Source organism: Artemia franciscana, chromosome 5 (assembly GCF_032884065.1).
Source record: "Artemia franciscana chromosome 5, ASM3288406v1, whole genome shotgun sequence".
Lineage (NCBI taxonomy): Eukaryota > Metazoa > Arthropoda > Branchiopoda > Anostraca > Artemiidae > Artemia > Artemia franciscana.
Genome location: NC_088867.1, coordinates 29,008,945 through 29,023,689, shown reverse-complemented (window position 1 = coordinate 29,023,689; position 14,745 = coordinate 29,008,945). Strand labels below are relative to the sequence as shown.

General features: G+C 35.3%; 1 protein-coding gene and 1 long non-coding RNA gene across 6 annotated transcripts in view; one reads left to right on the top strand and one right to left on the bottom strand.

Annotated features, from left to right (window-relative positions):
- The window catches only part of LOC136027229 (uncharacterized), a 173,023-nt gene that overhangs the window by 104,019 nt on the left and 54,259 nt on the right, over window positions 1–14,745 (top strand). For all 3 annotated transcript variants that reach the window (XR_010617547.1, XR_010617545.1, XR_010617546.1), the window contains exons 2-4: window positions 3,033–3,248; window positions 12,199–12,392; window positions 13,131–13,220. This is a non-coding gene — a long non-coding RNA (uncharacterized LOC136027229). The remainder of the gene's footprint in view (window positions 1–3,032; window positions 3,249–12,198; window positions 12,393–13,130; window positions 13,221–14,745) is intronic.
- The window catches only part of LOC136027227 (uncharacterized), a 46,629-nt gene that overhangs the window by 14,625 nt on the left and 17,259 nt on the right, over window positions 1–14,745 (bottom strand). For all 3 annotated transcript variants that reach the window (XM_065704280.1, XM_065704281.1, XM_065704282.1), the window contains 2 exons: window positions 8,149–8,299; window positions 6,326–6,418 (listed from right to left, as the gene is read on the bottom strand). In XM_065704280.1, coding sequence (XP_065560352.1) covers window positions 6,326–6,418; window positions 8,149–8,299 — 244 coding nt within the window. The remainder of the gene's footprint in view (window positions 1–6,325; window positions 6,419–8,148; window positions 8,300–14,745) is intronic.

Sequence of the window (14,745 nt, the reverse complement as noted above, 5' to 3'; positions counted from 1 at the left end):
TAGGTATTTTTAACTTAAGAACGGGTGACCGGATCTTAATGAAATTGGATATTTAGAAGGAACTCATGTCTCAGAGCTCTTATTTAAAATCCCGACCAGATCTTGAAATTGGTGGGAGTTGGAGGGGAAAGTCCGAAATCTTGGAAAACGCATAGAGTGGAGGCATCGGGACGAAGATTGGTGGTTAGAATAAGCACTCGTCGTACACACGTGATTGAGGTAATCGTACTAGATCCGCTTTCTTTGAGAAGTTAGGGGGTGGGGTTCAGTGCTTTGGCGAGTTTGGTACTTCTGGACGAGCTAGGACGATGAAAATTGGTATGTGTGTCGGGGAGATGCACAAATTGACTTGATAAAGTCATTTTCTCTGATTCAACCATCTGGGGGGGGGGCTGAAGGGAGAAGAAAAATTAGAAAAATGAGGTATTTATAACTTACGAGTGGGTGATCAGATCTTAATTAATTTTGATATTTAGAAGGACATCGTGACTCAGAGCTCTTATTTTAAATCTCGACCGGATTAAACTTCTGATTTTCCATTTAAATCAAACTAATGATTCTTAAAATTTTGTTGGAGCTCGTACCATATGAGCTCTTGGCTCTTGCCTCTTCTGGCCCTGTCACAAGTGCCATATGAGTTCTTATATCTTTTTATTGAAGTCTGAGAGCGATAGATCGGATTCTATTTTGGTGTAACAGATACATGAAACGAGAATTTAACATGATTCAGTCAGACAAAGACACTACTACCAGCTCGCAAGAGGTATACTAATGCCTTATGTTTTAGACTTATAGACTTATGTTTAATGTTTTAGACTTATAGACATGTGCAGTGAGAATTTATCAGACTTTAGTCAGACAAGGACACTACTGCCAGCTCGCAATTGGTATACGGGAGTCTGAAATAGGTTAATTAGGTTTTTGCCAATGATGTGAGAGACGAATCGGATTCTTTTTAGCGTTAGAGATATACGAAGTGAGAACTGATCAAGATTTAATGAGACACAAACACTACTACCAGCTCACAAGTGCTATACTAGAGTCTGAGAAGATGAATTAGGTTTTTACCAAAGTCTGAGAGGGATGAGACGGATTCCTTTTAGAGATAGAGAAACATGACGTGGGAATTTATCAAGATTCAGTCAGACACAGATGCTATTTTCAGCCCACAAGTGGCATTCTAGAGCCAGAAATAGGTGAATTAGGTTTTTACTAAAGTCTGAGAGAGGTGAATCGGATTCTTTTTAGATTTAGTGACATATGAAGTGGGAATTTATCAAGATTCAGTCAGACACAGGCATCAGAACTGGTTTTTTACCTGCACCCGAGCACCTGTAGCCAACCTACAACCAAACCTTCTTTCAAATAACTTTGCTCAAATTATATTCATTTAAGTTCACTTAGTGTGACACGCCAAGCTAAGTAAAAACCTAAGTCACCTTCTTGAAGTAGGAAATACCTAATTCACTGATTTTAGACTCTAGTATGCCACTCTTGAGATGCTAGTAGTGTCTGTGTCTGACTGAATCTTTCTAAATTACCACATCATGTGTCTCTAACTCTAAAAAGACTCCGATTCATCTCTCTCAGACTTTAGTAAAAACCTACTTCACTTATTTCAGACTCTAGTATACCTTTTGTAAGCTGATAGTAGTGTGTGTGTCTGACTGTATCTTAATAAATTCCCAATTCATGTGTCTATAACTATTAAAAGAATCCGATTCATTCATATCATACTCTAGTAAAAACCTAATTCGCCCATTTGAGACCCTAGTATACCACTTGTGAACTGATATTAGTGTCTGTTTCTGATTGAATCTGAATAAATTCCCACTTCATGTGTCTCTAACTCGGAATCTGATTCATCATGCTCAGACTTTGGTAAAAGCCTAATTGACCTATTTCAGACTCTAGTATACCCCTTGTGAGTTGGTAGTAGTGTCTGTTTCTGACTGAATCTTGTTGAATTCTCACTTCATTTAGCTTTGTGCAAAACAGAGCAAAAAGAGTTTGAACCACACATTTGATTCAAAAAACGTATCCACATCTTGCTTTGTGCAAAACAATACAAAATATTTTGAACAAGCTTTTTTGAAAATTCAAAAAAATTATAGGTCCAAAAAGATATTATGTCCCGAAAAATTTTCAGTCCAATAAAGTGGGGCAAAAGGTTGGGGGAGGGGTATTGGTGGCCACTTGGCGGTGGAACATGGATGGCCACAAGTTCCTTCTAAAGAAAGGCCATAACAATTAATTCATTTGTGACATTAGTTCGCTGGTTTGCTATACCCAAGTGCATGTCAAAAGAAAAAGGGGTTGCAGATTTCTCGCTTCTTGAGTCATTAAAATTTTATTCATATTATAAAATACATTCAATTTACTTTACTCAAGCGCGTGTTATAAGACCAGTTTCATTCATGCCAAATAAAAAATCTATTTTTATAGTTTTCTATTGCCTGAATATTTAGGTCAAACGTTTATTCCATATTTAAAAGAAGTTAAGGGTATACACCTTTAGAGCCTCAGGCGTAAAGTCTGTACCTGGTATAACAACACTGCTGTTAATTGGGCCACAGTCTAAGACCCTATTGGTGAATTAGAGACCAAACTTGTAGGTACTTCATCCCCCGCCTCTCAGTGGGGGGCTCTCCTCCACCAGACACTCTCTAAAATATTCTAACCGATTCTTCAAGCCGTTCCTAAGATACTGTGGAAAACCAATATCTGTAAATTGCTACCTGACCACATAATTTCCAGGCACCACTGGGCCTCATTGTGCAAACCTTTGGATGAATTTGAGGAAACATTTATTACATTTTGTTATATTGCATTATTTTCGTCCGTTTTAGGTTCAACATCCCTTTTTACATCTCTTTAAAATATTATTTTAAGTTGAACCCCAAGAAGGATGTGTGCCTGCTAATTTGTCTTTTTTTGTTTGTCCCACGGGAGGTTGTCTCTAATCGGTAGAAAAAAAAATATGGCGACAGGTTTCATTCTAATATAACTTCTCTATTATCTTTTTCAAGCAGTAAAGGAGATCATCCCACTGTAAGGTATTAATTTCAGCCATTTTGGACATAAAGCAACAACAACTTTAGATGGGACATTTACCCCTTGACACACAAATTAGTAATCTATGGAAAATTAACGACTGTTAAAGACTGTCAAGGAGGAAAAACATCAGCAGTTGTTAAAGAAGATGAAAAGTTTTTGTCAGAGGAGGGACCACAGTTTAGAAATTAAAGGTAGGTCTACTTCTGTTTTTGATATTTATCTATTTATTATTTAATATTGTTGTTACTGTGAAGGTCCAAAATCTGGTTAATGTTGACATTCACCGGTGAATATCTTAATCATTTTTTCTCCTTGGATTTCAATTGCTTTGTGAGTCAGCTTTTTCAGTTCGATGTAAGCTTTGGTGGTAAAGTTAAAGTTAGGTTAGGTTGGGTTAAGTCAGGTTAGGATAAATTAGGTTAAAAATCTCAGAAATAAATTAAAAACTTGACCTAACCCAACCTAATCTAATCTGTCACCATCAAACCTTGCATAAAAGTAAAAAAAAATGAATGTCAACTCTGACTAAACCCGAGGAGAGAAAAAGGCATTTCAGATATTCACCGGTGAATTTCAATATTCACCAATTTCGGACATGCACGGTAACCTATTCATATTTCGGAAAACCTATATTTTATTATTGTAATTTATCGCTTATGCTATGATTTCTTTTCCTCTTTACTTTTTTGAGGAGTTTTCTTATTGTTTTACTCGTATTTTATTCCAGAATAATTAACTTAGATGTCATCTGATATCAAACAATTCGTGGTGACGATATCAAACAGTTCGTGGTAACGAACTGTAGTAAGGAGCGACCCGGCTCAATAGTAACCAAAACTCTAAAAAAGTTGTCCCCTCCGCAATCCCTCGCTCTTTACGCTAAACTTTGACTCTTTGCCACAATTCTATTTTTTAAAACGATTAAAAGCTTTAGCGTAAAGAGCGAGGGATTGCCGAGGGGACAACCCATTTCATATACGGAGTAATTTCTGTTCGTTTTAAGTTTTAATGTCGCTCCTTACTTTCAGCTAAAAATATTAGTTTTTTTTCATTTAATATAAGTAAGGAAGGATGCGGCTTAATATTAAACGAAACTCTTGAAATAGAGTCTTGATAGCAATAGATATATAATAAGAATCGAATTTTGGTGTTTATTCAAGATAAATTCATCAAGTTTAATAGAACCCATGAAGAATTACGGGTCTCAGAAAATTTGTCCATTTTTGAAAAAGGGGGCAACACCCCCAAAACATCAAAGGTTGTTAATAGAAATCGCACCATTAGATTGAACATACCAGAGGATACAATTGAAGAGCTTTCAAGTTCCTATGTAGAAAAATGCGAAATTTTGCATTTGTTATCAGAAAAAAGTTCACGGATGTGTGTTTATCTGTTTGATTGTTTGTTCTTTCACCGGGGGGTGATGATATCAAACCAGTGATTGTACAAGATCGAGAGAGGGCTCATTTGATCGGAAATCAAACGTTATTGTGCCCTTTTTAAGTGACCCAAAATAATGGAGGGTGGCTAACCCCCCTCCCACACTCATTTTTCCCCCAAGTCACTCGACCAAAATTTTGGAGATAGCTATTTTTCCTATACAGTCGAAAAACCAAATAACTATATCTTTGAAGATGACTTAACCTCCACAATCCCCGTGGGAAGGGCTGCAAATTATGAACTTTGCCCATTGTTTGAATATGGTATTGGTTATTGGGAAGCATACAAATGCTTTCCTGTGGGATTTTTCTGGTAGATGGGGAAGGAAGTAATTGTAGGAGGATTTTTTCCATGGAATTTTTTTTTGTGGGGAAAGATTTCCCATGGAGGGGCAGCCAGATTTCTCAGCATTACTTAAAAACGGTCATAAATTAATTTTAGAAAACATTTTTTTCAACTGAACGTAAGGATCAACATTAAAACTTTTAACAAATAGAAATTATCCGGTATATGACTGGGGTCTCCCCCTCTTCAATGCCTCGCTCTTTACGCTGAAGTTTTTAGTACTTTTAAAAGATCTTTTTATTCTAATTAAACCGCCTTTGGGATTCAGGAGTCATTCTTTAAGGATTGGGACAGGTTTCGAATTTAAGCGTAAAGCGCAAGGTATTGACGAGGGGCGACCCCCTCACATACATGATAATTTCTATTCGTGTTAAGTTTTAATATTGTTCCTTATTTTCAGTTGAAAAAACTTTTTTTTATATTTAATTACAATTGTAGCCGCCTTACAGTCAGCCAAAGGCAGAGAATCAGGAGATCGGGACTTCAACTACTTTTGTCTGCATGCCATTATTATTATTTTTTAAGACCGCTACTTATCATACTATCATGATAAGTGGCCAATTATGATACGAATAATTTCATGTGATTTTTTGCAAGGAATAACCATATTCCAACCATTAAAGATACCATATATTTAGAAACTTCATATTTTTCCACAAATTTTTAGATCAAGACACAGAGATTTGCTTTTTGGAGGGAGGAGGATCCATATCTAAAGTATTTAAAATTGCATTGTGAATTTCCAAATTCTGAAATCTTGCATGAGAGAATTTTCGTATAGACACGGAGGGCTCTTTAAACCCCAATTCATTTGGTAAAATTCATTTTAATATAATATACACACTGGATATTAAAGCAGAGGGTTTGAAAGCTCACCTACTATAGAAGAACTGGCAGTATTTACTAATATAAACAATGTTTGATTTGAATATTCGCATTCTTCTAGCATTGGTATACAAAGGTTAAACTCTTGTTTGAAGAGCTGAACTGTTCATTTTATTTGACATCAATGTCAAATAAGTATTACAACAAGCTTTTCAAAGGAAAGTAAAGAGTGACGTCAAAACTTAAAACGAATTCATATTAATCTACTTTATACGTGAGAGTGTATCATTCCGATCTATACCAGCCTTAGTGCTAAATTTTTACTTTTTTCTTAATATAACAGTACATAATGCTTATGATAAAGGTTCAGTAATGAAAGTAGTGGTATATTTGTGTTTGATTTTAAGAATAAATATTCAGTTTAAAATTTCGAAAAGCAATCAGTAAATAATATACTTGCAATTACCAACGAGTAGTTACAGTTGCATTTCCAACTATATTTACAACTGATTTTCAATGTATTATTTTGCTATGATAAATAATTCGATATTTTCTTTAATAAATGAAAGTCTACTAAAATATGTAACCCATTTTATTTTCGACAGCAGCCTGAAAGGAAAAAGTTTCTTTCTTTAACCTGCATAAAATTTGTACTTGCCTGAAATAACATCTCTCCCTCAAACTCGACCAAGCCATGTTTCCGAGCTCTCATCAGGAGGCCAACACATTTGTCCGAAATGACATTGTAAACCTAGAAGTTTAATGTAATACAGTTCTATTTATAGGGTTTTGCAGCAAAACTATCAAATTTGTTCACAATTGCTTGCTCTCCTTTGGTTTCGTGCATCCATGAAACGAAGGGCGTATACAAGATTTTTGTTCGGAGGATATATTTTTTGGTGAGGGGGGGTCAACAAAATATTTTAAAAATCCATCAACAATTTGTCGATATAAATTTTGTCACGCTTTTACGAGTTGGACAAATATTTCGGGGAGGGGGGCTCAAGCCCTGAAATTCCCACCCAATACAGGTTGTCTGAAACCCTTATATCTTAATGATTAATCCCATAATTTATTAAATATTTATCAAATAAGATACGTATTTTTAGTTGTCTTTTGAAACTCCCCCAGATCTACAAGAAAAAAAGAGACGTAATTTTAAAGAAACAAAGAGCGAAAGGTTCATGTTGACAGCTATTCTTAACCATTTGAGGAAAAAAGTTATTTAGAAATATTTCATGTATTTTTTTTAATATTTATATTTTTCATGTAATCAAAGACAAAAATTTAATCAAAAACAATTTTAACATAAACAAATTAAATAATTTGTCTGTAAAGAAAAGAAATTTCTCTTGTTGTATTTTTTCATAAGCTTTCGTATCTAGCTGGGATAAAAGAATGTTGTAAACAACTTGATAACAAAAAAACATTGTCGCCGTTTTTCGTCAAATTAAAAGGCCATTATAGAATTACGAAAATTATAATGACAGTGAGTGCTGTGACTGATCGTCAGTTTAGTGCATGAACAGTTCCAGAAAAGCTTTAAAAGTACGAGGCAATTACTACCAAAGTTTAGTTTTTGCCTAGGTTTAAATGAAATACATTTCTTGTTTTCTCTTTAGTGTTCGTTTTCTGAGAGACCGAAGCTGTGGTTCCAAAACAAGAGTAGGTTAAATTGTCTTAAGGGTATCACCATTCAAGGCTCGTCAGTTCGTTGTGTACATACACTGTCCTGATAGAGATGAATGCATCTGGATGGGTTGCTAAACCGCGGCTGTGGCAAAAAGTACTTATGTAAATAGTAGCCTAAAATGAGCCTAATTACAAATTATAACGGTCACCATGTATATTTGTCGAAGAATTATTCTTAAATTCTTACATTGAATCTCTTCTATCACAGAGTACTCGATTTTATTTTAATATTAAATCTTCTTCTTTTTAATTCTTAGGTAAGTTTTTTTTTTTAATACGAATGAAAGGAGTTCGCAACTTGGCTCATAAAAACCACAGCTTCTTTCTGAATTACCTTCACCTCATATTTTTTTGGTCCCATATGCCGGTAACTTTTAGTTGGAATTTCCCCTAAAAACACATTTTTTTTTGCTACCAATGTCTTCTTCTTCTCTAAAATGGTTTACGATCCTTTTGGTACATCATAATAACTTGTTCGCGAGATATATGGCCTTACCTTGACATACAAACATGCACATTAATATTTACATATACACCACATATATATTTCGCAATTAGGGTGTATTACCACAGACCATATTTCAGGATATAGAGAGATATCTCCTTCTTCTTATAAGCATTCGGCAACTCACCAATCCCCAAGTCAAATATGATTAACGACCTATTAGATTGTAGAAAAACTTAGATATCGGAAAACGCCGAGTTAAAAACGAGACTTCCCTTTTGCGACCACAAACACAACTTTTTTAAAATACATGTTTAATTCAGATTAAGCTTCACCTAACTTACTTGAAAAAGCCTCCCAAATGTAATAATGGCCGTACCATCTTTGTTTTTGGTACCGCAGTCAAAAATGACATCACAGAGTTCACGTATTTCTGCGCTTACTTGAGCAGCTGCCTTTTTTCCTCTTTCTTCGGTTTTTGATCCAGCGATAGGCCTAGAAGAGGTACAATTTATTTTCCAACAAACGACAATTCCTGCGTTCCTTTACTGAGATAAAAGAAGGAAGAACAATGGGCAAGCAGCTACTCACTAAGCTGAAAGGATTACAAATGGGGTTCTTTTAAGCTTAGATTGTGAAGATGCTTTATTTTGGCTGAGCCAAGTAAAAGCAATGTTGTCAAGAAAAAAGAACATTTTTACATCATTCTAGAGATTCATTAAGAACGTGCCTGAAAAAACAACACATGAACGGAAAAATTTTGTGTGAATAATTTTCTTTGTCAGTGTTGGAGGAGATATATGAATTATTAACAAGAGAAAGGACCGATAAACCCTTTTGGATAAGTAAGAAGCCATCCAGTCTAGAACCTATTCAGATTTCTCTGTTATTCTTCAAGGTACTGTGATCTTCAAGGACACGAGATCCGGAATAGGTCTACTAAGTACTTCATAGCCAACAGGGATCTAGAATTTATAAAGTATTTTCATCTCTTTTTGTCAATTTTAAGTGCTTTTTTTTAACGTAAGAAGTGAAATATCTTATTTCTCCTTTTAAGTTAATTTTACAGTCTATTCTGATGATATCCTCGGTACTGTCCCTTGTTACTAAACACCTTCTTTTGAGAACTGATATGTTTCCTACTTTTAAACAGAAACGACTTATTCCCCGATAATATTATTCTGTTTGGAATAATTTTAAGTCGGAAAAATGTGTCGTCAGGATAAGGCAAACACCTGATACTGTTTATCACAGATATCACCAGTGTATTTTTATCATCCAATGAAAATTCGTGGTGGAGATTAATGTTTTACATTTTATCTCTAACTGAAACTTTTTCTTTCTTTCATGCTGAAACTTTGCTTGCATAATAGTTATATAATATAGTTCCACTTAAGCCTCTGCTTCCATGAAAACTCCTTTCTTTGAAGTTAGAGGTCAAAACAACAAATGCGACAAAATGACAGATATGTGAATAATATTTGACTGTCAGATATTTTCATACATAAAAAAAGTTTAACTAACTTTGTACTAGAGCATTTGGCTTTTTGCAATCGAAACTCGCCACAATTTTTTTTTTCTATTTACGGTTATACTAATAAATTCTTGACCTGATCTTAAAATTATCCATAATCATCAACCATAAAATTGTAACTTCTCTTTTATGAAACATCACATTTCCAAGTTGTTTTTCAGATTCAAATACAAATATAAGGGTAGGGGGAACAGAAACCATTTGGGGAGGGGAGAGAGGGGGGTATTTTTTTTAATTCCAGTATATATTTCTTTTTAATTGATCAGTTCTCGTTTTTCACATAAGAAAAGCCTAAAAACAGTAGCGCATCGCACTTCCTGATATATTCCATATTAACATTTATGCAAATATTCCGCCTTTGAAACTTCGAATTCCGTACCATAGACCCCAAAGCCATACCATCAAGAAAATAGGTGAGCCTAGTTAATGGTCAAATCATAAAAATGTTCCGCACTTCCTCTTCCGTAAGGTTTGTTCAGTTAATATTTTTTTCCTAATATTTAAGATTCTTCAACTCTCTAAAATCGATCAGTCCAAATTAGATTTAAAACTTTCGAAAATAGGTATGAATACACCAACCACATCTACAATATAGAACGAGAATGTAATTATTGACAAATGAGAAGCTAGATATAGAGTGAGTATAGTTTTCTGAATGAAAAAGGCATTTTCAAAACAGAAAATAAAACTTGGTGCTTTTTTATAGTAATGTTCCTACTAGAAACAGATTAAATAAAAGCAAGTTTTTTTAACTGAAAGTAAGGAGCAAGATGAAAACTTAAAACGAACAGAAATCATTACGTATATAAAGGGGGTTGCCCCCCCCCCTTCAACACCTCGCTCTTTACGCTACGTTATTTTAGTACTTTTAATAAAGCTTCTTATCGTTCTAATTAAACGACCCTTGTGTTTTAGGAGTCGCTCTTAAAGAATTGGACAAAATTGAAACTTTAGCATAGAGAGCGAGGTGTTGAGGAGGGGAAACCCCTTTCATATACGTAATAATTTCTGTTCGTTTTAAATTTTAATGATGCTTGTTAGTAGTGAGGGGACTCCAGGGCCGAACAAAGCCTCTTCCTTCGAATCCCAATCCCGGCCCTTTTTTAAACTACTTCAAAATGGAGGTGTTCGTTACGTAATAGAAGTTGAGGGTGACATAATAGGGAGTATTTTTCTTTGATTGTTTAATGTTTAAAACCTACGAGGGCCAAGGAAAATCTTCAGCTAAGATACAAACGTACACGTTATGTCACAGTTTTTTTGGTTGTTTAAAAACCTAAGGGTGTAGGGAAAAGCACCAACATCCCAAATTAATCAAAGCCCAATATTTTTCTGCTTTACACACAGGGCCATTGTTTTCATTGTTGATAATAGACAAAGGGATTTCCCGTTATTTCTGGAAACAAAAGGCGAGGTGTCACTTGATCCTCAATTGATTTTTCACGAACAATGAGGATCTATTTTACAATGGTTTGTTTAATTGCATAACAGGACCGGGTAATATTTTTTGTTCTCGGGAGGTATAAAACCCGGTGCTAGGGGGGAGATTGTGGCAATCTAGCTATTGAAATGACTGTTAACACACCAAGTAATTTAAAAAGGAGTGGACGTCTGCTTTTATGCAGGTAAGCCTCCATGTGTATTAAGGATACTCCCTCTCCCCACCAAAAGAGGGGTGAGAATATAGTTAAATAAGAGCTAGTGTGATTCTATATATGGAATTAACTAGTAAAACACTGTTCCCCAATTATTGTACACCTCCATCGGTGTTATAATAACCTTATTCTCTCAAGTCAAAATACATACTTTATACTGTGTATGTTACACCAGGGTGCTTTTCTGCTACACTTTATATATTCTGACAGGTTGCTATAGGATAATCATCTGTACCATAATCAGGTTAGACCTTAAAATTTTTTAGCAGGTATCAAACACGCATACCGTTAGATAATTGTGGAAATGGCTATGCTTTAATACCCTTCCTTGTAATTGAGCAAAAGGGTATCTCATGCATTGACTGATATAGATTGACACATTTGCTATTGTTTAGAACATTAGATGGTTTTAATCAGTTGAATTTTAGCGTAAAATTGTTACATAAGTGTAACTTATTTAATCATAAATTGTAGGGGCAGATAATATTTTTCCCTATAGAAAATAAAACAGGTAGACATGGGACATTTTGACTATAAGAAAGAATTGTGTGACAGAGCCCCATTATCTTGACAATGCCAGATGTAAACTGAGGCTACAGACCAAGAGTTTCCTGATTGTATTGCTTTTTCTATAGTCTAGCGTATTTATTATGCCTATTTCTTATAAAGAGTTTGCTCTCATAAGCAAAGTAGCCTAAACCCCCAAAAAATCAGCAAAGATTGCTAAAATTCTTGTTTACCAACTGAAAAAGTGGTTAGGTTGGGAAAATTAAACTTTCAGGGATGGGTCTACCGACTAATATATGTCCTAGGAAGTTGATTTGGCACACCTACCAGGTCTATTTTATCCTCCTTTAAAGAATTAAGTTCAAATATATTTACTTGCGTCCAAACAAAATTCAGTATTCTCAATTTATTACCGCATTGTGGCGTGGATTATATGGAAGTAGAATGATGGCAAATTTTTTAAACAACACTTGAAACCTCTTTTCTTTAATTTTCTTGGAAAAACTTTTTTTCATAATTTTCTTGTTTATCCTTTCGAAGAATGCCTATAAACTTAAATTTTGGAAACTAATGTTTTGAAGCGAATTGTTAGGAGAATTAAAACAGCTCTTCGAGTTAAATTTAGGTGGGGGCATGATTAAATTATTGTTATGCTATTTGGAGAATTAAAATTTGATTTTTATTTCAAATTGAAAAAGACCCTCCTTTGGTAAAGAAGCCGAAGATTATACAAAGAGACGGGAATGCTTCCACTTTGGAAGATGGCGAAATTGTCACATCTTCTGCAGTACCGCAACAAGGCGGGGAGAATTCAGCCCCTTAGGCCCGAATGCAAGACTGAGTTACCAGGCCCTCTTTTCCCTCCAGGCAAGATGGAGTTGCAACCCCTAGCGTAAGTGAATTACTGATATTCGTTGATATTTTTTGAAAATTTTATATCTATTACCGGTAAGAACCTAATGTGTTTCAGCATGTTGAATCCACTCTTTTAGTGGTTAACAAGGAGAAAGTAAAGTGTCAGGGATCATGTTTGGTATCTCTGAAAGGAGGAGGAAGGCATTGTTCCATCCTAAGAAATAAGTTTCTTGCCCTCGCATTCTTTTTGGCTTAATAAAGGGCAAATAGCTGGAATATTGTGGGCCTTAAAAAAGCCCTTTTTGAGGGGCTTTAGGAAGCCCACATAGTCCTAAGGGAAATATCTAAAATAAAAGATTACCTTCGGCCTAATAAAGAGAAAATATCAGGGACCCTGTCCATTAGTTTTGAGACACCTTGACAAGTCCCTAGCCCCTAAAGAAATAGACTTTTCTTCATATTTTAACGGTAGAAACTTAATTTATTTCGTGAATCCATTCTTTTAGAGAATAGCTCTACGTTTTGGAAATAAGATGGTTTAAGTGCCTATGGGTACTCCGTTTCTATTGGGCCAACTTAAAATTTCACCCCTTGTTTTTCTTAGAGAAAACCTAACTATGTGAACAGTATTTTAGTAGCGTTTTACTATTGAATGGGAACTTTGTTTTGAGAGGTGGTGGGGTTTTTGAGGACCCTCCACCACAGATTAATATTTTTTAAAAAGCTGAAAATAACAAATGTTTCAAGGGAATAACAAATTTTTATTCTTCTCCAGATATCCATTAATGACAAGGAATGGATCGATTAGCTCTTCACTGATTTCTTTGGAGAACCACAAACGGAGACTATAAGCACCACCTCCTCCGTGAGTATACTTTTTGAGAATTCTTCTCAATGGTGAGCTTTGTAATACCTGAAGCATAGGGGGGTAATCTACCCCTACATTTATAGCGAAATTTGACAAAATTACACTTTTGACAAAACATTTACACTTTTAGTGGGTAGAACACACTCACCATACCCGAGCGGCCATTATGTCTCCGTGTATGGAATTATTTCTGACTCTTAAACCTTTAAGTAGTAGAAGATACTCAACATGTCCAAACGATCACTTTTCCCACATTTTTAGCCTAATAACATATTCTTTTTCAGCATAATATAATTTTTTTTTTCAAGATGAAACCACTGGTTTATCAATGGGCTAATAAGCTCTTAGTATTTTTTTTTTTAGGTTCACATACCACACTACCATCATCTCAAGGGGCTTAAATCCTCTATTATGATATAAAATCGAAAATGGAGACCGAACAGGTCCTAAAGAAAAGTGAACGTCATGGAGATTTTACTGCGGACTGAACCCAAATAGTGTAGCTCCCCCCAATTTGGATTTTGAAGTTTTTGTGCGGGATTTTGGCGTCGATGAGGACTGTGATAGGGTCATTTATGAGTTACCAGTAAGCAAGGTTGAGTAAGTGCCCATCCCAAAAAGTGACCATGATGAGGGGGGAGCAGGAAAAGGTGGTGACGGTTCACCTCTTGTTTTGCCAGAATTCTATCTAGCCGACACCGCCTTGCGTAATCTTTAGGTTCTTAGGACTAAGTTCGGAGAATCTTCCAGTATTCATACAAGTGGTAATATCCATACAATTCCCATTGACATAGCCCTATAGTCCTATTGACCATTCCTCTGTAGGCAAGATTTGGGCCCTTCCTGAAAACAGATTCGGAAGGGGAGTGGACGGGATAGCATAAAAGCATCTATCGGACAAAAAAAGTTAATGAAAATTCTGGTGAGTTGTACGCACAATACCTACAAACGGAACTGAAGACGGTTCATTCGGACTTGGACAATTTTAAGGGTGTCTTTCCAGAGTGGGTGGGTAGCATTTTTAATAAAATAGAATCTTATAATGAGATGGGGAGCTGTTCAGTAGTTTTATTTATAGAAATTTTATATTTAAATGTTACAAACTTAAAATAGATTTTGATTTAAGAGGCCGGAGGAGGAAGAAGAGTCTTATAAAATATAATACAGGTTTGAAGGGTTGTCTAGGAGTAAAACACTTTTCTTTCGATAGGGGGCTTAAATGTTTCAAGAATGCTGTCCTTGTGGCAGGACATAAGCATCCACAAATAGATGTTACTAAGACACTTTTGGATGATTTGGCAGTTAATGAAGATCGGGAGGGGGAAGAATTTCCTAAATTAGATTTTATCTGTTTGAATGGCAAAATCCTGTAAAACTTAAGGGGATAGACATTTTTAGAGTGCTAAAGAGCATGTAGAGATTGGTGTTTCAGTGTTACAGTACGATACAGAATCTCAAGAGGGGCAACTTAAAGATAAAAAGGGGTTAATATAATCAGTGAGGGCTCCGTCCATTGAATTGA